The sequence below is a fragment of the Chrysemys picta genome, chromosome 4 (assembly GCF_011386835.1).
Source record: "Chrysemys picta bellii isolate R12L10 chromosome 4, ASM1138683v2, whole genome shotgun sequence".
NCBI classification, from domain to species: Eukaryota; Metazoa; Chordata; order Testudines; family Emydidae; genus Chrysemys; species Chrysemys picta.
Window position 1 is genome coordinate 135,766,399 of NC_088794.1, and position 27,011 is coordinate 135,793,409.

Below are 27,011 nucleotides of genomic sequence, written 5' to 3' on the forward strand. Positions count from 1 at the left end.
GAGCCATGCTAACTAAATGTAACCTTTCTTTTTGTGGAAGCTTAAAAAACAAATGTACCTTCACTCTATGCTCTACCTACCTCTCTTCTAGCAAACAGTAGCATGCAACATCTGTATTTTCCAGCTGCAACTCCATGCCCGTAGTATTCAGTAAATGGTTAAATCAAGCATTCCTGTACACTACTTATGGCAGCTTTATTTTAAAAGAGATATAGTAAAATATGACTTGGTTAAAAGTTAAACTCGTACTGCAGGACAACTTTGCTGAAAAAAACAAGGCAGGAGTAGAATCTAAAATAAATTCTTTCCAGTTTGCCTTAGGCAAACTAACTTATCCCATACAGTTCAATTTATATTTGGTATTGCTGGATGATAAATGAGCTTTTAAAAAAATCTTAGCTAGGATCAGCCTATACATTTTGCAGCCAATTTATATTACAGCATATTCCGACCTGCAGCCAATAACTGTCATAAACATAAACTTCAGACTTATGTTCCATATCTGCTGCTTGTAAATGGGGTTAAGGAGTGAATGCTGCCCCTACTAATGCTGCCTGCAATGAAAATATAAATACATAGCCGTATGTATATCTAAAATGTTACCAAAATGCTACACTGCACACACAATTCTCCCTCTGCAGAGAGAATGAATCATATATAGCCAATGTTAATATTTGCTTCATGAACTACTTGAAGTTGCTCAAGTGCTCTGGTGATGAGAGCAGTATAAGAACCTACATAGAATCTATAGCCAATGTACAGGAGCTAGGGGAGTAGCTGTGTCCTCTTCTCTGCAAATACCCCCACTGCTACAAGTAGTGAAGTCAGTTATGGTTTAGCTAGAAGTAACAGCACAAAGGTTTTTTGTTGGTTGTGGTAGGGGGAGATTTGGGGGGGAGGGGAGGGTGTTAGTACAGGTAACAAGTCAGTATTGCTTTGGTACTATATTCATGAATTATTCCTTTCCCAGAGCAGCACACTTTCAGCTACTTAAATTAGTTTTATAAACATGCTATTTCCCTGCTAGAGTCAGGATTTGAAAGTACAGCTGGTCTACTTCAGTAAGTTTTTAAAGCAGGCCAGCATTTAGTATAGTCTGCATCCCAAAGATGCAGGTTATATTTTATTAAGATCCCTTTTCCAAGATAGATACATCAAGGTGCAAACCTAACTGAACCAAAAAAGTAGGTACAGAAATCTATTCTTTATCACTGCTTCTGTATTTTTGCAGAATATGGTTATAAAAGTGTATTGTCCAAGCAACATTTTTCATATACATGGTTAGGCATCTTTTTTTTCTACAGATGGAAAAAAATAGGCCAATGGCTTTTTGATTCACAATCATTTATATCGAGCTTTGGAGTCGATAGATATGTAACATTTTCACAGTGGGGTTTTCACTTTTACACCTTTCACACCTTCCAAATTTACTGCATAGCAGCAAAAGGATGGAGGGAGATGAGGAGCAAAAACCACACTTAAAGTCCTCAAAACACTTCCAGTATGCTGTAATGCACCTCCAGGTGACTGTTCTGATTGTGTTATTCGACTGGCCATCAATCTCATCAACAGTTGATTGGACCAGGTTAGCCCAAGTGCTGGAGAAACTTTCTTATCCAATAAGCTAGAAGAAAACAGTGTTTCATCAGTTTTTGCATGCATGAAACATAAGATGTTTCACACTAAATTGTTAATTCATTTTAAGTAGACACACATTAGAAATTACACTTCAGCTATAAGTAGCTGCAATGCTTCATAGATATGGCATTTGTCTTGACAAATCCTCTCTTTTGCCAGGAAGAATTACAATAAGTCAACTTCAAACAATTTTCAACCACTTAAAATACAAATTACAGGGCCATCTACCCTGGGCTCCATCAGAGACATTAAAGAGGGTGGGGTAGATTTAACACCCTCAATTTTTTTTCTTGATTTATCATTTATAAAATTTGTTTTAAAGGAAAGTAGAAATAACCCTCCAGTAGGCAGGGAATAAACTGCCCAAAGGAGAAGTTTCTCCCTAACCCCCCATCAACAATGTCATGCCCCTGAAACATAAAATGTATATCTCCTCTTCTAAAAATATGATCTTATGTCACTGGGAATGTTCTCATTCATATAAATACCAAAGCCTTATTTAAATCCTACTAATCTTTTGGCCTCAAAGGTATCTTGTGGCAATGAAGTTCTGCTGGTTAATTATGTCTTAAAATCCGGTTGACAATTTTTTTTTTAAATAAAGGTTTAAATTTATATGGAAAATGACAACATCCGCAGTTACATTAGACAGACAAGAGAAGATATAATCCCTCATGTGCTAGAGTGTAAACCAACCACTAATACCTGAGGATTAAAAAAACAAAAACAAAAAAACCCCATCCCCTATGAGCAGATTATTCCATAATTGTACCCCATAGGATTTCTTCCACTTTCCTCCACAGCTAGTACTTGTCACTGTCAGAATGCTAGATGAGATGAACCCTGGTCTGATGTGGCAAGGCAATTCCTATGCTCCTATATATTATACTGAGGATAAACTGACAAAAGGGAAGAAAAAAGAAAAAAGTGCAGGGTTGAGACAGAGAGAGAGAGTGTGTGTGTGCGCGCGCGCGCACTATTATTACATTTCAGTTTATGGAGAACTACTTACCCAAAATTGCTCTGAGCAACATCTGTCTCATCCACTGCATCAGTTACCTAAATCATAAAAAATAGAATTTGAATGAAGTTGCATTTTGTATATATTTGTATTTACCCAAGGAAAGGTGGGGAAATGGGGTGACACAAAAGACCATATATTAATCACAAATTACTTAAACTAAATTTAAAAAAAAGGTACTTATCCAGGCTGAAATTGAAGGGGTACTGTGGGGTATAAACTTAGTCCTAAACACCAACTATTCCCTTAGTCACAGCTTGTACCAATCTATTAATTAAAAAGGGCCTTAGAATAGTTTCACTAGATTGTACCATCATCTGGAGAACTATAAAAGAATAAACCCCATTTTATATGTGTGTAAGTGAAGACACTCAGTGAGTGATTAAGTGACTTGCCCAAGATCACAAACACAGACTGTGGGTAGAGCCTGGAATAGAACTCAGGTGTCCTGCCTCCCAGGAATGCATCTCAACCACATGAATTATCTTCCAAGATGAAACATATAAAAATCTTTGTTCTTAACACCTTTCTGTTGACAAAAGCACAGCAAGTTAAAGAGTAGTTGTGTTTGTATGTAGCCCTTAGTGTACACTATGGATTTTTTTCTTAGAAGCACAGTTTGAAGATACAGATGAGGAAAAAAAAAATTTACATTCACGGCTCCCTCCTGTAACTACAATTTTTGTAGCCTACTTGATATGCTACATGTCTTATTTAAAAATGAGTCCAGTTAGTTACCGGAATTAAAAAAAAAAAAAAAAGCTTTTAAATTAAAAATGCATTTGCTTTCTGGATCCACCTCCTCAGTCAGAGGAGACTGGGCTACGTTTGTCTTTCAGCAAATAGAGACAGACCGTCCATGAGGCTTGATCATGGGCCTTCCACCCTTGTGTCAGATTCTATCTCCGCCATTTTAAGTAGAATGGCAATCCAGTATTCCCAGCTTTTAAAGCTGAATTTGAGATTATAGCAAGTAACAACAGTCCCGATATCCCAATTCTTCTTTGCCTCTGGGGTCTGAAATTTCAGGAGCCTTATTCCCCAAATGAGACCATCCACTGGGCTTCTGCACTTCACTTGTTTCTTTTTACAGCAGAGCAGTCCAAATGGAACAATTCAAAGGCTAAGAAATGCTCCAGCTGTTAGGAGACCCTTTCTGGACACTTGGAAGGGTAGTTCTTCCACAATTGCTCCCTATCTGCGGAACCTTGCTTTGCCAGGAAAAGAGACTTGGTCTACATAAATCTGGGACCTGTGCATCCCCACCACATCAGCAAAGACTCCTCTAAAGACACTTTCTCAAGTGCACATCAGTCCTCTTCAGCTCTTGGGAGTCAATCCAGACCTTCCAGAGCAATTTCTTCAGTACTAAGATCAAAACACTACTAGGACCTGAGGGGTCCAATCCACCTCTAAACAGATAAAGCACTAGAGTTCAATCTCAAGTTCTTAAGTGACTGAAGCACTTGAAGAAATCTAGCATACTTTCTGATTCCTTTGCAAAAGGAAGGTCTGGGCTAAGGCTCAGGCTCAAAACGGAACTCTTCCCCAAAAGAGAGGCTAATCCTCAGAGGAGGAGAGCCATCATTTCCCGAAAAGGCAAAAGATTTCCTAAACAGCCAAAAGCATAGGAAACTAACCCAATAAAGCATTCCAAATCCAAAGCTGCTCTCCAAAGATGGGGGACTCTGGACTAAAATAATAATAAACAAGAGACATTCCTCCCCAAGACTATTGCTGCAATATCTAGGAAACCTCCTTTTTTTAAACACACCTACACAAATTATCAAAAATCAGTACAAAATATTACCCATTCAGTCTTGGGTTTCTTTCCTCCCAGGATGTTCAGTAACAAACACCTGGCTGAGGAGCCTGCAGGCTACTCTACATTCATTTTTAGACTACACATTCGTAAGATTGTAGCCCTTAAGGTTGTCCCACTTCAGGTAGCATATAGCCAAATGGAAAGCAGTCCATTTGAGATAGCTTAGAGAACCCTAAGGTTTGCACGGACCTATGCTCAGGCCACAGCCAATTTACAGTTCCCTGATTCTCAAGGCAGATCTAACCAGCACTCTTAAATTACGTCCACCACCTCCCATGCAGAACTGAGAATCTTCTCAACTCAGAACTGAGTTTTGAAAAGATACATATTTGCCCTGCCCTTGCCTCCTTGTCAGACACCTTATTTGCAGCATAGCTGCCCCAGAAAACCCTGGGAAAATAGCCAAAAAGAGCCAACTCCACAATGCATAGTCCCACTCTAAAGGATATCCAAGGTGCCAGTGGCAGAATCCACGACAAGCAAGGCTCTGCAGGAACTGCACTGTATAGGAGATGGGGCAGAAGGTCCTAGAGCAGTGGTCCTCAAAATGTTTACCTCACGCCCCGCCCCCCTTTACCCCTGTCCGTGTCCCACCCCCCGGAGCTGGGAACAGGGTTGCAGCTCGGGGGCAAGATGCAGACAGAGGAAATGGGCCACAGCCGGGGGCAGCGTTGGGAGCAGAGCCTCGGCCAGGGGTCTTGGCTGGCAGCCGGGGCCTGGAGCCAGCAGCCAGGAGCAGATCCCGGCGGCGCTCTCTCCCTGCCCCCTGTGGGGGCTGGCCTGGGCCCCAGCCTCACCCCCAATGTTCCTCCACACCTCACTAGGGGGACACACCCCACAGTTTGGGGACCTCTGTCCTACAGTAAGTGCTGAGGTTTGAGGGGGCTTCACATCCCCAGAAATCCACTATGTTTACGGCCTGATTCATGCAACAGAGTTCAGATTCTGCCAATAAAAGAATTCAAAGGAAACTTGAGGGAAGCCTCAGCTTCGCTTCTCCTATGTCCTCGCCACAGGTTCTTCTAGTTGGGAGAAGGTCTCATTTTATAGAAATAACGTCGTTTTCTAGTACATTCATTTAAAATTAGGAATATTTTAATGATGCAGAGCCCTAGGTTTAGGTTTATCAATCTTATCATGGACTAAAGTTAAAGGGATGCCACCATCAACTTGCTGAATCATTTCTGTTTGAAAACATTGCTTGTAGTATTATTACAAGTGATCCCTAAAATTATTAGGGCTGAAAGACGTTGCCTAAGGGTACTTTTTCTGCTGCCCATCACTGTAGTATTCCAAGTGCCTTCCATGTAAGATCAATGGCAATAGCGAAGCCACTACTTGACTTCATGGCATGTCTAGCACTTCTTTTTTCAGGATAAAAATATGCTTTTTTTGGTTTTGATCTTTTAGATTTTCTTTTCTTTCTTTAGATGGTAGGGGTTTGGTGGTACAAGGGGGTGTCACTGTTGTCTTTATTATGGAGGAAAAAATTTTTGAAGAAAGTTTTGCCGTGTTTCTTAAAGGTAGTCAGACTCTGGATTTGTGCAATCTCCTCTGAATGTTTGTTCCATAGCAGGTCCCCTTGAGTGAGAATGTTTTATCCCAAGCTCTCACAAACTTCATCCTGGGCTTCATTTTCTGCATTGTCCCAAAGGACTGCAGCTGTCATGACAGTTCATAGACAGAATTTTGCCTTTAATGGAATTGGAGTTTGATCCATTACTTGCTTTGTTGATTAGGACCCGAAGCCTTAAACTGGCATCATAAGTTGACTGGGGAGCCCATGGAGCCCATGGAGGGACTTCAGCGTAAGCCTCTTGTGCTCAAGGCAGCCTCCTAAACCACAGACATGACAGACAGCCACATTTTGTAACAGCTAGAGCTGATGCATTGTCTTCACATTCAGCTTCAGATACAGTGAATTACAGTAATCTACCCTAGATATGACAAATGCATTGACTGTTGCCAATGCATTGGACTAAGGCTGGACCACAGCTGGGGGCAGCGGTGGGAGCAGAGCCTCGGCCAGGGGTCTTGGCTGGTAGCCGGGGCCTGGAGCCAGCAGCCAGGAGCAGATCCCAGCGGCGCTCTCTCCCTGCCCCCTGTGGGGGGCTGGCTAGTCCAAGTTCAGAAGAAAAGGAGAAAAAGTTACTTAGTGAACTGGAGATGAAACTAGTAGTTTTTAAGATACTGATGGTACAAGGTCATCTAAGTTTAATGAGTCAAACTAGAAGCCAAAGCTTCACACTATTTTGATGGAGGCTTTATGTCATCAATCGAAGGTAGAAACAATGTCTTGGCTAGTCCTTCAAAATGTTTCCCCTCTCTGACCAGCATCACTGGTCTTGCTGGGTTCAGCTTGAGCCAGCTGACCTTCATCCAAGAACCAATGTCTTGCAGGCATGCTGACATTTTAGTAGGAACAGTTGCATGGACTGCGAATGAGATATATAGGTCAGTGTCATTAGCATACTAATGGCAACTAGGTCAATAACATCGCCTATCATTAGATATTGAAGAGAAGATGGGATAGTACAGATTCCTGTGGGACCCCTTCAAAGTTAGCGTGAGTGTGAGAGAAATTCTCTTTTTTCAGTCCGATTACTTTGTGCAGTTGACAATGCTTTAGATATCGTTATTTTCACTTTCTCCTCTATATAGACAGTTCCTCGCTTAGCAAAAAAAAGACCCTTGCAAACATTAACAGAGGAGGAGAAAAAACATCTATACAAATAATTTGTTAAAAAATTTCAGGATATTATTTAAAGCCTGCCTTATTAGCAATTGGAACATTTCAGTTAGTCATTATGACGAAGTTGATAATATCCCTTTAAAACAAGACAATTTTCTCACTCAAGCAGCCCTTTTTTCCTAATGTACTGAACACTAACTTGCAAAATCAGATTTACAGTACCCACTGGGACCTCTAGGCACTACCGTGATACAAGTAATGCAATAAAAATTGTTCCAAAAATAATAGGAAAAAAAACAAGCTAAAAACAGATAAAGCTGCATAAGCAAGTCTAAGATCTGACGCTTCATCCCAATTTTAAAGAAAATATTTCCATTAGTGCTCTGCACTGATTGTTCCCATTTGGCTCATTCTAGTTTCTTTTAATACCTCAAATATTTTTTTAAAAGAAAGATTATTTCCCCACATGTCACTCAAAAAATTAAGCCTATGACTTCCTTGGGCCAGCTTTCAGTGGACTAAGTTCCACATCACAAAGTCACCATAATGGCCACTGGTACTGCCTGGGTTGTACGTATTCTGTTGATAAAGACCTCCAGAGCTATCATAAATTGACTAGATTTTAAAAAAACCTAAAATGTTGGAGAGGAAAATACTGACTTTCCTAGTTCTTATATAGGTTTTGCAGTTTCATGGGAGAAGACATTTTTGTATAAATACAAATAGGTTTTCACTTTCAGAATGTATCAACTGGCTTGTATAACATTCATACAAATACTTTTGGACCAACAGATGTCTCAATACTAGTGAATTTGTTTCTGTATGAGAAAACTCCTCCATTAATCATTAAATGATCATAGAACAAAAGTGTGTGTTCAAAAAGAATACTGTCAGCTTCATTTCTGTTTGTAGTTCTTTTCAAGAAGTCTCTTTTATTTGTTTATTCAATGGTTCTGTAGAGTAGGAAATAATTTCTGGTTTCATACCTGATTAATGCACAGTATTGGAGTTCTGAATCGACTGCTTAAACTGTGAAGTTTTGCTCCAAATGTCTGCAGGTATCTGGCTTTCATAACGGAATCTTTTGCTCCAAATTCACATCGAAACAAAGCAGCCATAGAATCAATGACCACCAAACGCACCAGGCCTCTCAAGAGCAGTAAGGTAATCCTTTTAGCAATGCAGTTGTAGAAGGTGTCCTACCACAAAATACAAACATTCAACATTAGAACTAGTTAGAATGCTGGTACCTATAAAATTCTAAGACAGATTCCTGTCATTTCACTGCTTGGCTCTCTGGTTATTTATGGGAGGTTATATTCATAAGCCAAGATTGTGGATCTTTACAACACAATTATATTCCTCTGTGTAGGTCTGATGTCTGTTTGTTAAAAGTAGTCACAAGGAAAAAAAAAAAAAAAAAAAAAAAAAAAAAGATCAACTGCAGCACTAGTTTACACCATGTGCAGCCTAGCACAGTCAAGTAAATGGGGCTGCACAAGGCATAAGAAGTCAAGAAAAAGTATGACCTGGATTTTTGAGTCACACATAAAATTCCAGTGTTACCCAAGAATATGATAGTGCAGTCCTATTCCATGGCCACTCTGCATTCAAATTCTCATTTGAATGTTGAGGAGTTAACTCAAGGCTAGCATAAGTCCTCAGGGTATTGATAAATGAGAAAAAAGACAGTGTTTTTTCATCAAAGGAATTGAGATAGTACTATACCAGACCCTCTATTAACCAAAACTTCTGGTAAAAGTTAGTATAACCTGAAACTCCTGTTTCCTCCCCAGTTGATACAAAATTCCATCATCTGAATGTTTCTGAAGTCCCCAAAATATTTTAGATAGAAGTTACACTCCGCTGGGTGCTTAGTAGTTTAATTTTCTTCTGTCACATGTAACAGTTCATCTTAGCAAAGAGGGAATTCTTTTGACACCCTTGCACTGTTCTTGTGGAAGACACCATTCTTCACACATAAATAGGAATACACAGTTAAAGATTTATAAACATTCTTCCAGGATTAGCGGTCTTACACACAGACGACTTTCTACATTCCATCTCTGTCAAAATTAGACTGAATTGCTTGGAACTGTATTATAGTCGGATTCACCTTACCAAACTGATTTGCTCTTCACACAAATATCATCATAACTGTGTGTTTCTAACTGCTGAAAAGAATTCATTCAGCAGAATAGATGACCTCGAGAAAGATTTCTTACTGTGTTCACTGTACACTAAGGGTGGTCTACACTACATTGGAGAGGTGACTGCAGTTTGGGGAGCCATAGCCAGCTACTGCTGCAATTTATTGCCTTGTCAATGTGTGTAACATTTTATATTTGGCGGGGTGCTTTGGTTCTACATACATCCTATTATGAGCGGTTTCTCAGAACTCCTGCTGTTATTGTGCAGACTTTCTCCATGATAAATGCATTTTATAGTTTCAGAGGACTGGAATAAAACCATTGTTTCCCCAACATAGGGCCACCAATTGTTGTCTGGACTGCAACGAATGTGACATTTAGATTAGAATTTGCAATATCATCATATACAATGTGTTCTTATATTTACCCTAGAATTTTTAAAATAATGATCTAGTACTTTGAACAAATATTTTTAACCTTTAGAGCCCATTAGAAAATGAAAGTTACTTATCCGTAACCAGAATTCTTTGAGATGAGCCTCTGGATCAGGGTGGCCAACCTGAGCCTGAGAAGGAGCCAGAATTTACCAATGTACATTGCCAAAGAGCCACAGTAATATTTCAGCAGCCCCCCCATGAACTTCCCCCCGGTGCCCAGCGCCTCCCACCCACTGGCAGCCCTGCCGATCAGCACCTCCCGATCAGCTGTTTCGTGGTGTGCAGGAGGCTCTGGGGGAGAAGTGAGGGCATGGCGGGAGGGAGCAGGAAGGGGTGGCGTTTGTCTTTGGATCACAGCCATGTACAAGCATGGCATCCCTGTTGGGAATTAACTGGTATTTACCCACTTGTGGAACAAAAGAATATAAAATGGAGCCCTCGCTAACACACTTGTACTGTGTTGTACTTGTACTTCTCAAAGAATCTACCAATACATCATCTTTCACTGGTAGGTGAGATATTGGACCCATCCAATGAGGACAGGGAATTTTTTTTAAGAGGAAATTTCCCTGACAACTGGCTTGAGAAAACCCCTCTTTAGTGATCTGTGTAACATACTCACATAATGCTGTCCATCAGAAATTTAGACAGATTTGGATTTTATGAAGGGAGGAAAAGCCTTGCAAGTCCCAGAGATAGCTCTCAGCTCCTGTATCTTTATGTGGAATCACATCTTTCACTGAGATCACAAACCTTGGAATGGATGGATATCAAGGAACCCAGATATGAATACAATGAACCATAGGGTGGGAGTACAGCCAGATAGCATTCTGACCTAGTCCTATTGTCCATATTATATGATAGAAGGCTATAATTCACATTGTGGCCAGGAAACAAACCTCACACACCATTGCGTTCAGGTGATGGATGTCTCAACCCTTAGGTGCACCTGTTCATTCCAAGATGGGAGGAATCAAAGCTATGTTTAGTGAGATTTTCTAAAATGCTGTGCCTACTGCTCAAATAGATCCATGTTCTCTACTGGTTCCAAGGAAGACTTGGTAAAGCTAAGGATAGGTGCCTCTGTGTGTTTCTACTACGCATACAAGGGCCTACCAAAGACACTATCCAACCGAGAGACACTTGTGTACTTCATGCTGGAGCCAGAAGCAAGCCTCAATAGTTTCTTTTCTGGCTTAGAATCAGGAACTAGTTATAACTGAAGATAGGTACCCTGGGCCCAATAATGCTCTAATAAAGTTTACTCCTATGAGAGATCAGACACACACACATCTATCAGCATATTTATGATGTCAGATTAAAGAATATCAGAGCAGTTGTCACAGCCCCTTAAAAAAAGCTCTAAATCTAAAATAAGACCAACAGCACTGTACCTTCTCTGGAGAACCTTAGCAAAGCAGTTTCATTCCCCGAAGAAGACAACGGATTCCAGGTCTCCCTTTTTTTGCCTTTACTTTGGAAGGTTACAAAGAGACTAAAGACAACAGGCAGTCCTTTCTCAAACATCAGATGGATCTTGCAACACCATACCTGATTTCTCCTACAGACACTGTGTAACAAAAATCTTCAGATCTGGGAGTCTCAGAATCACTAGAACGGAGATAGGTATAGTACCCTTACATCCTAAGGAAGCATTTGACCATAGTATCAGTTCTCAGCCTGCCAGATTCTCAAATCTGGTTCTGGGCAGCTGAATTAGCCCTTAGGAACCTAAGAGAACCTCAACAGTTACTGCCCAGAACCAAGTGAACTCACAATTCCTGGACCAGGTAAACTGGCTTTTACAGTTTCTGATAGTAAAAGAGTCTAAGAATGGATTGGTCCCTCTCTTCTTGCCTACAGGATGAGGGTCTGATAGATGGAGCATTGGAATGGGAAAATCTCCCAGGCAAGCAGGGCTCAGAGAGAGACAGACAATGTGTGTGTGTGTGTGTGTGTCTGAAAAAGGCCAAACAGGAAGCACAATGTGAAAACTATCCTCTAACTTAGAGATCCACCATTTCAGATCTGATCAGAAGCTTGTAGTGCATTTCCCCTTTCCAGTGTTGCAAAGACCTTTCCATGGATTGATTTGTTTATGCCACTATGTTGGGCACAAAATTAGTAAGGCAACCAGCTCTGCAAAGATCCTGATGTTGGAAATATAGTCCCCTACCAGACTTCACTAACTTGGGCAGATCTGAGGCCTCAGTAGTGCAGAGCCATTAGACAAAGTGATGCAACAGTCAAAGATGTCAGATCCTCATGTTGGCTGGATCCCAGGTAATCAGATCCCTTCTTGGCAACTGTGCTTGCCAGTCCTTAATGTTTGACTATTGAATCTGGATTCAGACTCTGACCTTGGATCCATTTGTATCCAAAGCCACACTAACCAGTCACAGATCTATACTCAGCATTTTTTTTTAGTAGCTCTGTACAGTGCTCTGTGGTGGATCCAGGTTTTGCTGCTCCCAGATCCACACCTGGCTGCTGGATCTAAGCTCTGTGGATGCAAATCCTTTGGAAATTGGATCCAAAAACTAGAGAGCCACTAGGTCTCCTGCGACAACCTGGACGGACCCAGAGACCTTGACAGTGAACAGCCTGAGAAGTCTGTCTAGTGCAGAGGTGCAAGAGGCAGCCAAACCCACTCCAGTGGAACACTCCTCAAAGTCAATGCTGGACTTATTCAGTACCAGTTAGCTGACCGGGCCTGAGGAGCCTCCTCTGTGAGCCCACACAAAGCCCATGCCAGACAGACGTCTCCTCATGTCTTTTAATAGAAAAACCTGATTAAGACAGTAACTATAAAACAAAATTGGCCAAAAAAAGGCAGAAAGAGATGGGGGGGGGGGGACCAAACCTGATGAGGAAAGTGTAGAGGACATTTTGTATGATCTGAGCTCACTGCATCTTCAGCAGTTAGAAAGGAACTGAGGGGTGGTTGGGGCCACGTCCCCTTTTATACCCTCAGAACTCTCTGGGATGGGAGAGAGAGGGAGGGGTGAGTGGCCCCAATGGACACTGCTCCAGACGCTCACAGTGTGCACAGGTGCCTTGATCCCACAAGTGGGAATATGCTGAGGCCACTTGAAGAAGTACACTCGTAGTCATGAGGACATATGCTCTTGATGGCCTTATTTGCTACTCATGAAAATGGGAGGGACTTGAACGTGGCTTCGGCTGGGCATTCAGATAGATACTTTATAACCTGAATCATAAATAATTTATAAATAAACAGTTCACTAAAATATTGATGGACCAGGAATGCTTCTCAGAAGTTTTGGATGTAGAAAAACTATCCTAAATTTTTAAAGGAATCATTTTGATATTTTAGAAACTTTTGATCCCACATAACATTAAATATAATTACAAAAATCCATACATGAGGGAGGCTACATGCAGGAGGAAAATTAAACCAGTCACTCATCTACGCTCATATAAAACACTGATGGGGTGACAAAGGGCAACTCAGATGTGTGGCTTTTGAAATACCATCAATTACATAAGATCAGTTAAAAAGACTAGGTTGCTGTAGCTAGAGCTGAACCTAGGAGAGGGTGATCAGGCCCATGGGTGCCAACATTCAGGGATGCAAGTCATTGCATTTAGGAATGCCAAACATGGGGTATTTTTTGATTTTGCTTGTGCCTTCGAGGAGGGCAGGGCGCTGAAAACATTTTCCGCCTTGGGCAACCAAACACCTAGGGTTGGCCCTGGCTGTAGCTCAGTTAGTACAAACAAGTTCTCTAAACACTAAGACCTCATCCTTCATTTGAATCAGCAAGTGCAGACCTCCACTAAGGTCAATCGGACTCCACCTGGCCACAGGGAGACATATCCCAACACAGAAGTAAGTCCTAGAGAGCTACTTCCAGTGAACTTGAGATTTAAAAGCCACTTGAGCTACACTACACTTTAAAGAGCTCTTTTCCCCGCTGTAGAATTGCAGACGAAAGAAGGGAGTAAAATTCTCATTAAAACTTATCAAATCTCAAATATATGTACAACCACTGTCATTTGTTACTTTACACTTTTTCTGCAGGCATTAGCTTCTGTTTGCATGGTTCTTGTCTTTTCTCACCTACCTCTAATAGTTTTAATCTCTCATCTTACTACTGTTCTCTTTTTTAAAACAAAACAAATGGGGTATAAGTTACCAAGACTATCATGGAGTTCATTTTGATTATTACTCAACAGTATAGAGAACACACAATGGAAAAACAAACGCATCCTGCACAGTAGTTCTTTGTGTGTTTGTCAAGACCAACTTGAAAAAAATAAAAGCAATTACAAAAATAGCGCTAATATTCCAACATTAAACCCGTCAGGCTATCAATTATTAAGCTAAACTGATGGTTCAGTACTAAATTATGCAGGGTTCCACCCAAATCTCTCCTTAAAACTAATCCCACTATCATGACACACACAAAAATACTGGCAATGACTAGACAGCTGATATACCATGGCTACTGTTTATCATGGTTATCTCATTGTTACCTTTCATTCCCCCGCATCCTGTTTGTTTTATCAACAAGTTATCTACTGACTTAAAAAACTTACATTGTAAAATCTTTGGGGCAGGGACCATCTTTTTATTACGAGTTTTTACAGTGCCTAGTATAAAGAGTGGGGGGAGGTGTCTCTAGGCACTCTTGCAATACAAGTAAGTAATAGTAATGCCTCATATACTAGAACAAGTATAATGGATTTTGGAAGAAGCTGAATGTTAGTCTGTAAAGATCTCTTGTCCTTTTCAAAATGAAACTTTGTATGAGAATTAAATCTCTAAAAACTTGGATCAGCTCCTAAATACAATATGAAGAGATTAGGAAGCTGGTACATATAGAAAATCACCTTAATTTATTTGTCGTCTTTGTGAGCACTACTGCCTATCTACAGTTAGGCCCCCTGTACTATTTTGTTTGCATCTGCACTAATTGGATTTAATGTTCCCAAGTAATTTATTTGTAAGTTGCACTGTTACTTACAAGGTCTGCGGCATGCTCAATGAAAACACTGTTTCCAAATTTTATTCTCTGTATGACATCAGGTGGAACATCTGCCCTAAATGTAGGTTGTTGATCAATCAGTTGCTGCAAGCGTTTATTTGGGAAAACATCTTCTGTGCAAATGTAGACAGCACCTGCAATCAAAAAAACAACCTCTAATATTACACAACTCACATTACAAATATATTTTTAAAATTCATTCCTTTTTCCGCTTAGCAATGAATACTCAAATTAGGGAATATTTTCTTCTTAGAACTTGCTGAAAATCTTGGTTCTGTTAAAAGGACAATTTTTACTTTTTTTACCCAAACTTGATGACCCAACAAAAGATACAGCTATGATCACAGCAGTCCTGCCAGCTGTTCTTTTGGTGCCCAGTGCAATGATCAAATCCTTTGGTTTCACAGACTCCCCTTTGCACTATTCATTGACCCACCAGATGACACTTTTATTTATTGCATAGCTGCATAATTGCCTGACACTCAGTGTCCTCTTTAGGTTCCCTTTTTTTGACCCTTTGACCTTCACACCTGTCCTTGTTACTTTTTCTGTTATCCACCCGTCATTATGAGTCCCGGGCTCAGTGAATCCTCCCGATAGGCTGAATGAGGATCCTTTAGCCAACCTCCCCAGAACCCAATAGGACTGAGGAATGGTCCCTGGCTTATGCTGTTGCTGTATAGACACATTATGAAGATCATGTCTCAATGATAAATACACCAATACTGCATCGTTTATTTTATAGCTGGTGCAGCCACATATTCTACTTTGTGTGTGCGTGTGCGCCCAATTCATCAAAGCCAGAGAATTTTGCCTAGCAGTATCCATAATGGCAGCACTTGCACCTCATGGCCACAGCCCCCCCAACACATGGCTGGAGTCATTCAAGGCTGACCGCTGAGGAGGGAGGACACTTAGTGGAGCCTCCAGCCCAAGAGCTGCTTCAGCACTTGACCGTGGGAACCAGAGATCCCACGACAATCACAGCCACATAAACACTGACCTGTGAGAGACACGGTTGGCATATGTGTTTGTGAAATGAAAATGACTGTTCTTTCCCCTTCAAAGGTTCTTTTCCCTGTATTTATAAAGTTTATTCTGTTATAAATATGTCCATTTGCTTGGGTTTGGAATAAAAATTTATTTATGGAAACTGAATTCATCGTTATTATTTCACAATATATGCTATGTGGCTCTCACATCATTTAGAGATAATAGCAATAGGTGCATGTGCAATGTTATATCACTACACACACAGCACTCGTTACAAGGTTCATATTGGAGTGCAAAAAGCACAATGCCAGGGAGAGCACACTACAGCAATACATATTACTGTGGCTCACTATTAAAATGGTCTTTCAATGCCTCCCTGCGCTGTATAGCTCACTGCTGAGCAATTCTTATAGCCCTAATATCTGGCTGCTCAAACTCATCAGATAGCCACCCCAGCAGAAACTTTTCCCCCTTTGCTTTACAGATATCATGAAGCACATAACAGGTAACTATACTCATTGGGATAATTTTTTCCACTGAGGTCTAACCTCATGAGTAGACAGCGCGAGCTGTCTTTCAAACAGCCCAAGGTACATTCCACTGTAATTCTGCACTGGCTTAGCCTGTAGTTGAAGCACTCCTTGGTACTGTCAAGGTGGCCAGTGTACAGCTTCATGAGCCACAGGAGTAAGGGGTAGGCTGGGTCTCCAAGGATCACTATTGGCACTTCAACACCCCTGACGATGATCCGCTGGTCTGGAAAGAGTCCCTGCTTACAGCTTTCTGAACAGGCCTATGTTCTTAAAGATGCCTGCATCATGCCCCTTCCCTGACCATCCCACATGGATGTCAGTAAAACAGCCTGGGGATCCACCAGCACTTGCAATACTAAAGAAAAGTAGCCCTTTCTATTCATGTACTCTGTGGAAAAGTGGCCTGGTGCCAAAACAGGGATATGCCTGTCATCTATTGCCTCATTGCTGCAAAACCATCCACTATGTCCTGCGCATTTCCCAGAGTCACAGTCCTTTGTAGCAGGATGCAATTAATGGCCCTGCAAACTTGCACCGCAGCAACCCCCACGGTGGATTTCCCAACTCCAAATTGATTCCCGACTGATCGGTAGCAATCTGGTGTTCCCAGCTTCCACATGGAAATCGCCACTTGCTTCTCCAATGTCAGTGCGCCAAAAGGCTGGGGTGAGCTCTGCTCACACTTCCAGGAACAGGCCTTGTGCAGCCAAAAGTTCTGCAGTCACTGCTCATCATTCCATACCTGCATAATAATGCATTCCCACCGGTCAGTGCCTATTTCGCAGGCCCAGAACCTGTGCTCCACTGTCTGCAGCTGCTCTGTGAATGCCAACAAGAACCTTGAATTGTTTCTATGTTCAACAACAAGAAAGCCTGCAAGGAATTGTCTTGTTCCACCACCTAGCTCCTCTGGTGGCTCTACAAACAAATACTACAGAATCAGGTGCATTGTGCTCACAACTCTCATCACAATAGTGCAGAGCTGTGCAGGATCCATGCTTCTCACAGCGATAGCAGATGCACAGGTTTGCGGGGCTTTTGAAAAGAGGTGCAAAACATTATGGGTAGGGCCCTACCAAATTCATGGTCCATTTTGGTCAATTTCATGGTCAAAGGAATTTAAAAAACAAAACAAAACAAAAAAAAACCATAAATTTCATGATTTCAGCTATTTAAATGTGAATTTTCACGGTGTTCTAATTGTAGGGGTCCTGACCCAAAAAGGAATTGTGTGTGGGGGAGGGGGTCACAAGGTTATTGTGGGGAGTGTTGCGGTACTGCTACCCTTACTCCTGTGCAGCTGCTGGCAGCGGCACTACCTCCAGAGATGGGCAGCTGGAGAGCGGCAGCTGCTGCCAGCAGCAGTGCAGAAATAAGGATGGCGTGATATGGTATTAAGTATCAGAGGGGTGATAACCTCGTTATCTCCATACTGATTTATACCTGCCTCTGGAGATTTCCATTACTTGCATCTGAAGAAGTGAGGTTCTTACCCACGAAAGCTTATGCTCCCAATACTTCTGTTAGTCTTAAAGGTGCCACAGGACTCTGTTGCTTTTTACATGATATGGTATTGTCACCCTTACATCTGTGCTGCTGCCTGCAAAGCTGGGCCCTCAGTAAGCAGCCACCACTCTCCAGCCACCCATCTCTGAAGGCAGCAGCACAGGAGTAAGGGTGGCAAATCCATACCAGGCCACCCTTACTTCTGCACTGCTGCTGGCGGGGCGCTGCCTTCAGAGCTGGGCACCCAGCCAATAGCTGCCGCTCTCCAGCTGCCCAGTTCTGAAGGCAGTGCAGAAGGGTGGCAATAGCGCGACCCTGCTAAAATAACCTTGCAACCCCCTGCAACTCCCTTTTGGGTCCCCAATTTGAGAAATGCTAGTCTCCCCCATAAAACCTACAGTATATAGTATAGTATAGTGTAAAAGCACACAAGCCCAGATTTCATGGGGGGAGACCAGATTTTACAGTCTGTGACACGTTTTTCATGGCTGTGAATTTGGTAGGGCTCTAATTATGGGGTGGAAATAAAATTATGGGATGGAGAAAACTGCATCATGAGATATTGAAACCATGTTCCCAGTCACCTGTGTGCAATTCATTTGCCTCCATGAGGTACTGTAAACCTTTCCCAAAACCCCCTGTGCTAGATAGTGGTGAGCAGTGCACTGCTCTCTACATCAATGCAAGCACTGGTAGTGAGGATACACACCGCTGACACAAGGAACGGAATGTGGACATGCAAAAGTGATTTAATTATCGCAGAGAAAAAGTTTCCTCCACGACATTGGTTACTATGTATTAAAAAAACCCAACCCCTACTGACAGAGACCCGAGAGTCAAAATATTCATCGTCTTTGTGAGATAAGCTGTTGGGCACACTTGGAAACCAGCATTTTGTTCCACTTTGTGGTCCTGAATAAATTTGGTTCAGATAGAAACATTTTAAACATGCAACTGATTGTACGAAGCATATTTTTCACTGGTCACCTGCGCAATTTCATCATTCCACAACAGTATGAGTACGTAGAAGCAAGGTGTTTCATCAAACCCCAATGGTCTGTCTTCATTTAGGCTGACGAAGATGCTATCTTTGTTGCTCCACAGTGTTCACAAAATTCTAAAGGCTGTATCAAAAATTTAAATAGTATTTTTTATATTTACTGGAATGCAGGGCTTTTCCATACTGTGGTAGAATCTACTGTGTACCATACCAATTTTGTTTAAAATAAAATTACAAAACACATAGAAAGTAACAGGATTTGTTCCTGATCCTAAATTGAGAATTCTCATATATTTGCCACATTACACTCAAATAGTTTATCTATAAATACGTGCATATAAAGTAAATTCAGCCAAATAAGCAATAAAGGAGAACTATTCTTAGATTGGCACAAACCCTCACCTAAGATAAAATTGTTGTGTGAACCAGTCCAGTAGTTTTGGACTGTGTGGGCAGAGGGGCTTTTGCTGATTTTTTTGGAGGGATGTGTGTGGAGAACACAGAACCAGAAAATGAGAGAGAGACAGAAGACATCTAAACAGAAGCCTGTAAGCACTGTATGGGCCTAGAAGAAGCTAGAGAGCTTTTTGAGTCTGAGCTGGTTAAAAAGGCTTGGGGCTGAAAGCAAAGAAGCTCTCCCGTTTTTGGTTCCACTTGTCTGCGGAGAAGCAGAACTTTGTACATTTGTTGTAAACACACAAGATTGCATCAAAGAAAATGCCAGACTCCATCATCAGTTTCTACTCCCAATTGGAATAGCCCCAGGACAATGAACTTTGACTAGTCACTCAGGTCAAAAAGGGGCAACACTTGCAATATGTGCTGCTCTGACTGTCTGAGATCCAAAAACTTGCCAGTCACCTGTCTGCCAGACTGCCCATTAACGGTCATGTCAGAAAGTTGGGTTCTGTTGTTCCTGTTCAAAAGCAAAGATTTACTCATTTACACGCACTCAGATCTAATCAGGAACCTCAGAAGCACTTTCTCCTCTCCACCCCTCAGACACGGTTTCTGTTTCCCTTCTGCAGGAGTTGTATTTATTACTATGGGCTCTGTGCCCACTGATGTGCCACAAACCGCAGTTGGCAGTGCAGAGGGGAGGAAATCAATATGCCCAAAACAACATAACAGCCCTAAGCACTAATGGGAAGGCTGGGATGCTGTGTGAGAGTAATGGCTGGATTCCACAACTGTGCCTGTGCAAGGAGGATTCTACTGGCAAAAATGCTACTAGGATGAGGTGCCTTCCTTTCTGCCCCCAACACCCATTTAGTTCCTTTCTCCCAGCATAAATGGAGGGGAGCACTAGGGCACGAATAAGAATACATCTGATCTTTTAAATGATGAACTTGTGACACATGTAACACTTAGTAGCATCCAAGGAAGGAACTGAAGGGGAGGACTAAAAACATACATGCTTCTGCTCGGATCAATGACATAACCTAAAGCAAAAAAATGTAAGCCAAGGACTAATTTCTGCCCTAAAAGCCATCCCTGCCTTTTGACGTTTCAAGAATTTTCCATGTGGTTGGACACAGTAGGAAACAAGTTGAGCAACTTTCACACAGCAAACTGAGAGCTTCAAAAGTTAAACATGATGCTGCAAGGGAGGCAGAACAACCTAGCCAAAACATTAGTCATACAGAGGACCAGACTAAAGAGTTCTCAGAATTGACATAAGTTTCTTCCTCCCCAAAGTAGTACAAAAACGCAAAGAAAAATACAAAAGATCATTAGCTTTACAATAATAATGGTTATGTTCAAATTATCCTTATAATCTACTTACTTGCACAGACGTGGGGAAAATGTAGGGTACAACACAATGCCTATGACTTTTTTGACTATATGTCCATCAGTTTTGGCCTGTACATCATGACCAGATCCTTTGTGATATCGTAACCCTTGCTTTACATAAGGGATACTTAGCACATGCCTAAGATATTGATGTAACAATATCTGTCATGTGGATTGTTTTGTCATGTCAGTTTTCATGAAGAGTCAGGGGGTGGTCATGATGCTGAAACCCAACACACTCCATCTGTATATGCCTTATGCATTTTGATTAACAAACTTCCCACTACTCTTGATTGTTGAGGGAAAAAGTCAATCATAACTCAATGGAAAGTCATGTCTGATTCTATTCACACAGCCACCCTAATGTGTGTGCCATCAGCAGCCAGTAGTAAGAGTGGAAAGTATTATGTGGGGATGTAGCAGTTGTACACAGCATGCTTTTCTTTTCCAAATGCCCAGTTTCTCATCTTGCTGCTAATGATGCTGCAAATGATCAGAAATCCACGGATACAAATATTTACTGCAATTACACAAATTACTTATCTTAAAGCTAGCATACTCCCTTAAAACAATAAGTAAATCTGAAAGTGTATTGTACTTACCAGATTCTAATCCTCCATATTCATAAGGATACTGCACAGAAAGGCACAGCTGCAAACTAATCTGAGTCTTCCCAGCAGAGCTCTCACCAGCAAGCTCTGTGATCCCCACCACAGGAATGCCACCTCTTAACAAGCTATCTAGTACTGAGCAACCCAGGCTTAGTTTCTGGTGTTGGGATGTGCAGTGATCTTTGTCTTGGTACAGCTGAAGTGCTAGAGGATATTTTTTAAAAGAAAGAGTTCTATTTAGCATTTTCTTAATAAGGGACAATATAACATAGCTGCCACCTTCCAGGTAGCTCTATGATTGACATTTTTCCAGATGTAAGCATGATTCAGCCTGTTTTCCTCCCAACTAACAAACAATCTATGCACTGAGGAATCTGCTTGTAAATTGGTACATCTTGCATTTACGCTGATCCCCTCCATGCTCTAGAACTTTCCCCTCTTCCTGTCCTTTAAGGGGACTTTTGGGGAAAAGCTGCAGCAAGGAAAATCTTGTCTGCATGACTTCAATGGAGCAGATATGACCGGGAAGTGGAGGTAGGGTTGCCATCTTTCTAATGGCTGGTAACCAGACTCCTGAGGCCCCACCCCCTCCTCCACCTATTCCTCCAAGGCCCCGCCCCTGTCACTCACACCCCACACTTCCCCCTCCAGCTGGGCTCCCTCTGCTCCAGGACTGAAATGAGAGCTGCTGCAGCCTGACAAGGCGCTTGCCTGCAGGTAGAAGGCGGCCCCGGCTGAGCAGGGGCTGGCATGGATTAATGACCCCATTCCTCCCCCCTGCCCCGCGGTAACCAGACTTTTGGCGTCTGGTCAATACTTCTGACTGGACACTGCCAGGTGCCCTTTTTGACTGGACTTTCTGGTCGAAAATCGGACACCTGACAACTGTAAGTGGAGGAGAGCTGCTAAGGGTCAGGAAGCAGTATGAAAACATAGAAGGATCTGTACTTCTGGCTGAGCTTTAAAGATCCACACAGAACAAGAAATGGGGGATTCAATTGCTCAACTCCTAGCCCATTCCATTAGAGGAGGGCAACCCCTGCCTTATGAAATATTCTGGTGGAAATTCTAAGAGGGGAAACTTGCAGTGTCTTGTCCCCCAGCCAAGATTTTCCATGTAGGGGAATTATTTGACCCTATAAGACTGAGTACAATCCACTTCTATTTACATTCAGCACTTCACAGGATCAGGCCCTTTAGGAATATAAAAGCATCTGCTAAAACAGTGGTTCTCAAACTAGGGCCGCTGCTTGTTCAGGGAAAGCCCCTGGCGGGCCGGACCGGTTTGTTTACCTGCCGCGTAAGCAGGTTCGGCTGATCGCGGCTCCCACTGGCCACAGTTTGCCACTCCAGACCAACGGGAGCTGCAGGAAGGGCGGCCAGCATGTCCCTTGGCCTGCGCCGCTTCCTGCAGCCCCCATTGGCCTGGAGCAGCGAACCACAGCCAGTGGGAACCGCAATTGGCCGAACCTGTGGATGCAGCAGGTAAACAAACCAGCCCGTCCCGCCAGAGGCTTTCCCTGAACAAGCGGCAGCCCTAGTTTGAGAACCACTGTACTAAAGAGTAACAGGAACTTACAGCTTTTTCTTTCCTGAATTGACTTGACTGAGAAATAATTTATCAATATACTATTACCTGCTATACAAAAAATGGTTTATGCTCTACTTCAACAATAGATCTTTGAGCAATAAATTTAAACCTTTCATTATAGCTCAAAAGTCTAGAATGGTTTTTAATTATGTAAATAAACTACTTTATTTATATTGACAGTATTACCTGTAAGCACACAGCTTTTCCTCAGTGTACCAGAGACTGTTTTCAGTAAGCACTGGACATCCATACTGGACAGTTTTGTCAGCCTTTGCAAGTCTGCTCCAGAAAGATTCAAAATCTCTTTTATGGATTTTATGTTAGCTGAAATTAGAGGAATTCTCATAAATGCTTTTGGATTGACTATAACCTTACAAAAGAGAAGGACTTCCACTTATTGTTAATTTACTGAGAGTACTGGTTAAAAAAAAGTTACAAGTTTTGTTTATATTATCATGATTATCAGTGATTTTGAATGGAAAGGGACTTTAATGTTTTTTGGAAGGCATTAAAGCATTATCAGCTTTAACATCAGATGGAAGTGGTGCCTGAGAGAAGGCTCTGATAGAGAAGTAATTTCACTATAATGTTCTTCTGGTGCGCCAAAGTGGAGTTACTTGTGTGTAAACTGTGGCTGCTTTTGATTTTTAACTTCTTCTTGAAGAAGGCAACAACAGAAATTAAATGCGCATTGCAAATAAAATTGACTAGATTAGAAAAGGATAGCCTGACTGTGTCTGTTCATTTCTTTCCTAATAGAACAGACTCCAGTATGCCAACCTCTTCTTGACTGCTTGGAAGCCAGGACACTACTCTTGACAAGCTTTTGACATGGGAGGCAGCATGCATTCGGGGTTTATCAAAAGCGGATTATAAAGCTGTTTGGAAAGATCACCATTGGATCATTGGGAGAAGAGGGTATCACTTGCAAATACACACTGTCTCACCAAGTATTTAAATTACATTTCCGGTATGGATATGATTATGTACAGGTAGATATTATGGTAATAGCAAATCAGGAATGTACATACAGGTGGATTAAATTACCTTTCTTAACAGCAGCTATCACTTTGGGGTTCATGTCAAACTGGTCCCAATCCATGTCTTGATACAGTACTGTAGTGAGTACAGAGCCTGGTGATTGTCTGTAAATTGAAGTCTTATGAAACATACATGAAATACAGATCATAAGTATTTATTTCATTTGACCAACTTTGTGGAAAAATGGACATTCAAATACTATTAATGCCTAACAATATATTTGTCTATAATCTATAGCCCAGAATGTAATTAGCCATTCACATGATGGAAATTCTCCTCAGATGCTCTGTAGCTACATCCTACTGGAGACAGATTACAGTAACACGGATGAAAGGAACAGTTGGTAATTATTTCCATTGCCTGTAGCTGAGCTATAGCTGTACACCTCCCTAGCTTTTCATTTTCAAAGAGAAATAAAATCATACAAATGTAATATAAAATAATCCCTGACTATAAATATTTCTGTTACTCAGAACTGTTTTGATTTATTAAAACATGGGGTGACTAAATACTACAGCATAATGCAATCCAATTGTTTTTGAAACTTTGATCTAAAAAAGAAAGGCCGAGTCATCTGCTATAACTATATAACAAAGTAGTATTATAAGGCTTTTTATTATTTATATAATGGATTGTGCAATGTAATGGCAGACAAGTATAAAACATATTTACAAGACTTAGTTCCCCAGTTAATCTGCTTTTTAAAAACAAGGGTCCAATTATTGGGGTACATATACATAATATATGGAAATGGGTCCTGAGAGCAGGATTAATACATTAAAAAGTCAGTGATTTAAACATAATTTCATTAAAATTAAGACCTATTTAAAACAAACTTATGATTAATACCTGTCTCAAGGGCTAAGCTTAATATAATTAAAGATGGGCACAGTGCCCTTAGACCGAAAGGATCCCAAAGCACTTTACAAACTTTACCCACAGTACCACTGAAATGCAGCCCCCACTGCATCATACAAGTGTGAAGGGAAGGGAAATTTTGAGCAAGACATGAGGACAAACACCTCTGCTTATGAAAAGTGCTCTAGGATCTTTAATATTCACAGAGTAGAAAGGATCTTGGCTTTTAAAATCTAATTTACATGCACTAAACTACATGGTATGGAATGCATCATCAGAGAAAGATGAAGAGGAGAACCAGCTCAGCAGGTATTTGAATTTATGGTCCTGGGGAGTTCAGATATTAAACTGGATACTTAAACCACTAAGCTAGAGAGACCAGGTCTTCAAAGTGAAAAACCTGAATTCTTCCAAGGAAGGTTGTGGGCACGCAGGAGGTGGTTTTTTTCAGCATTAGAGAACTGTGTGTGGAAGAAAAAGAAATAAATGGGTGCTTATTCTTTCCTCTCCTTCCTTAGAACCCTGACCAATCTTCTGAACCACTGTTTTGCGTTTGGTAGGTCTAACCCTGTTTGGAGGGGATGTCACAAAAGACAATTGAGGGACTGCAAGGCATTGAAAATGTTATTGCAATTCAAATAGACACAAAAAATGCCACACCTCCCTGCCCATCCTTACCGTTCAAGGACAAGTATTCTCGGTCAACCACAAAACATCCACACAAATAAGTTATACAGGGTAACTGTTATCAGCACTACTCTCCTGCTGTTCCATTTATTATAAACGTAAGGGGTGTGTGAATATCTTGGACTTCAAGTAATACGTCAACAAACTGAAGAGATGAAACCCTGACATATGCCAAACAACGCTGCTGCACCTTTCCCCTGGGATTCCAGGGGTGGGGCAAACATGGCAAGCCCACTAAAAAAAAAAAAAAAAACACACACAGAAATTGGGCTTGTTTTTGGCTTAATTGGCTTGTGAGTTGTTTGTTGGCTAGTAGCTTGTTGCTTTTTTTTTTTTTCCCTCCTCAATTGGCTTCCAGCAAACAGGGGCAAAGGGCGGGGAGAAGCAAGGGGGAGAGAGTGTCAGGGGTGCACAGCAGGCCCACCAGGGGGAATCTAGTCAAATACAATCTTGGGGTTCTTAGGGATTGGCTTGTTTTGAAATGGGATGAGCTTGATTTTTGACTTCTTGTGAAAGTCAGGATGCGGTGATTATTTACCATGTGAAAGTTGGCAACTGTGGGGTGGGGGTGTCCCCACGAATCAGACACCTCCGAGGAAAGCCCCCTTCATAGGTGACAGTGCTACACAAGGCACAGCAGTGCAGCTGCCATCTGTGGAGAAAGGAGTGACACTGAGCCTGGTCTACACCTGGGGCTTGCCTCCGTTCAGCCACCACGGCGCTGCACTGGCGCTGACCCCGCAGCACAAACCAGAGCAGCCGGAGGCACGGACGCAGACACTCCAGCTCGGGGGGAGCGATGCCTCCCAGCAGGGCAAGATGCCCCACAGTCCCCGCCGGGAATTACACAGCCCTGGGTGAGGCTCTAGGCCCTCCACACCCCTGCCGGTGTAGTGTAAAAAGCTACACCCGCGCCGCGCTGAGGAGGCCCGGCTCGCCCCACAGCGCAGGCAGGAGAGCGGTGCTGCCCGCTCCGCCAGTGCCATCGGGACTCACAACACAGGGAGAGTCTTAAGCGTCTCTTAACCCCCGCCGCGGCACGCGCACGGGCGGCAGCCCCTGGGAGAGACGGTTTGCCGAGGCTTGTGGGCGGGGGACCGGGGATGGATAACGGTGGGGGTGGGACGGTAAAACAGCCACACCCACAATTTCTGACCCGGGGCAGGAAGGGGAGAATTTCCCTACCCCGGCCGCCCCCGGCCCCGCCCCCAAAGTGAAGCCCCGCCCATTGTTTTCCAGACGCTTCCTTGCTACTCCACCCTCCAACTCTCCCTCCAGGGAAGCGTCGCGAGTTGCGACCCGCGCTCCCGGACCATACGGCGCGTAGGTAAAACCGAGTCACCAGCAGTGGCGCTACAGCTAGCCAATCAGAGAGTGACTTGCCTGAATCTTCGCACGGCCAAGGCCAACCACTCTGGCCCTGAGCCCTCGCAGCTTGCCAACCACGCCCAAGAAGGCTAACGGGATTAGCGCCCTAAAAGTTATAGATGGCCGCTAACCCGAGGATATTTGTCTGAAGCCGCGCAAGGCGCACACCAATCAGAGAAGCGGTCGAAAAGCCCAATCAGATGGTGTCTGGGTCAAACCAATCCCAGCGAGTCTATTCAGAGCCCTAAAGAAGT

At 42.3% G+C, this 27,011-nt stretch overlaps 2 protein-coding genes across 8 annotated transcripts in view; one reads left to right on the top strand and one right to left on the bottom strand.

Moving 5' to 3' along the window:
* The window catches only part of KLC1 (kinesin light chain 1), a 127,042-nt gene extending 102,726 nt beyond the window's left edge, over positions 1-24,316 (top strand). For both annotated transcript variants that reach the window (XM_005285831.5, XM_065593666.1), the window contains exon 15: positions 23,563-24,316. In XM_005285831.5, coding sequence (XP_005285888.2) covers positions 23,563-23,593 — 31 coding nt within the window. In that variant the 3' untranslated portion in view covers positions 23,594-24,316. The remainder of the gene's footprint in view (positions 1-23,562) is intronic.
* On the bottom strand, positions 1,328-26,911 carry XRCC3 (X-ray repair cross complementing 3). 6 transcript variants are annotated; one of them, XM_065593672.1, is made up of 9 exons: positions 26,773-26,911; positions 25,928-26,041; positions 23,851-23,919; positions 22,990-23,127; positions 21,204-21,416; positions 14,755-14,909; positions 8,163-8,375; positions 2,651-2,697; positions 1,328-1,624 (listed from the first exon to the last, which is right to left on the bottom strand). In XM_065593672.1, the coding sequence occupies exons 3-9, from the start codon at positions 23,903-23,905 to the stop codon at positions 1,384-1,386; spliced, it is 1,062 nt and encodes a 353-aa protein (XP_065449744.1). In that variant the 5' UTR covers positions 23,906-23,919; positions 25,928-26,041; positions 26,773-26,911; the 3' UTR covers positions 1,328-1,383. The 6 variants fall into 6 exon arrangements, with proteins under 6 accessions (XP_065449744.1, XP_008166426.4, XP_065449746.1 ...); XM_008168204.4 differs by having other exon boundaries at positions 23,851-23,962; XM_065593674.1 differs by having other exon boundaries at positions 25,928-26,034; positions 26,769-26,907.
* Positions 26,912-27,011: the final 100 nt, after the last annotated feature.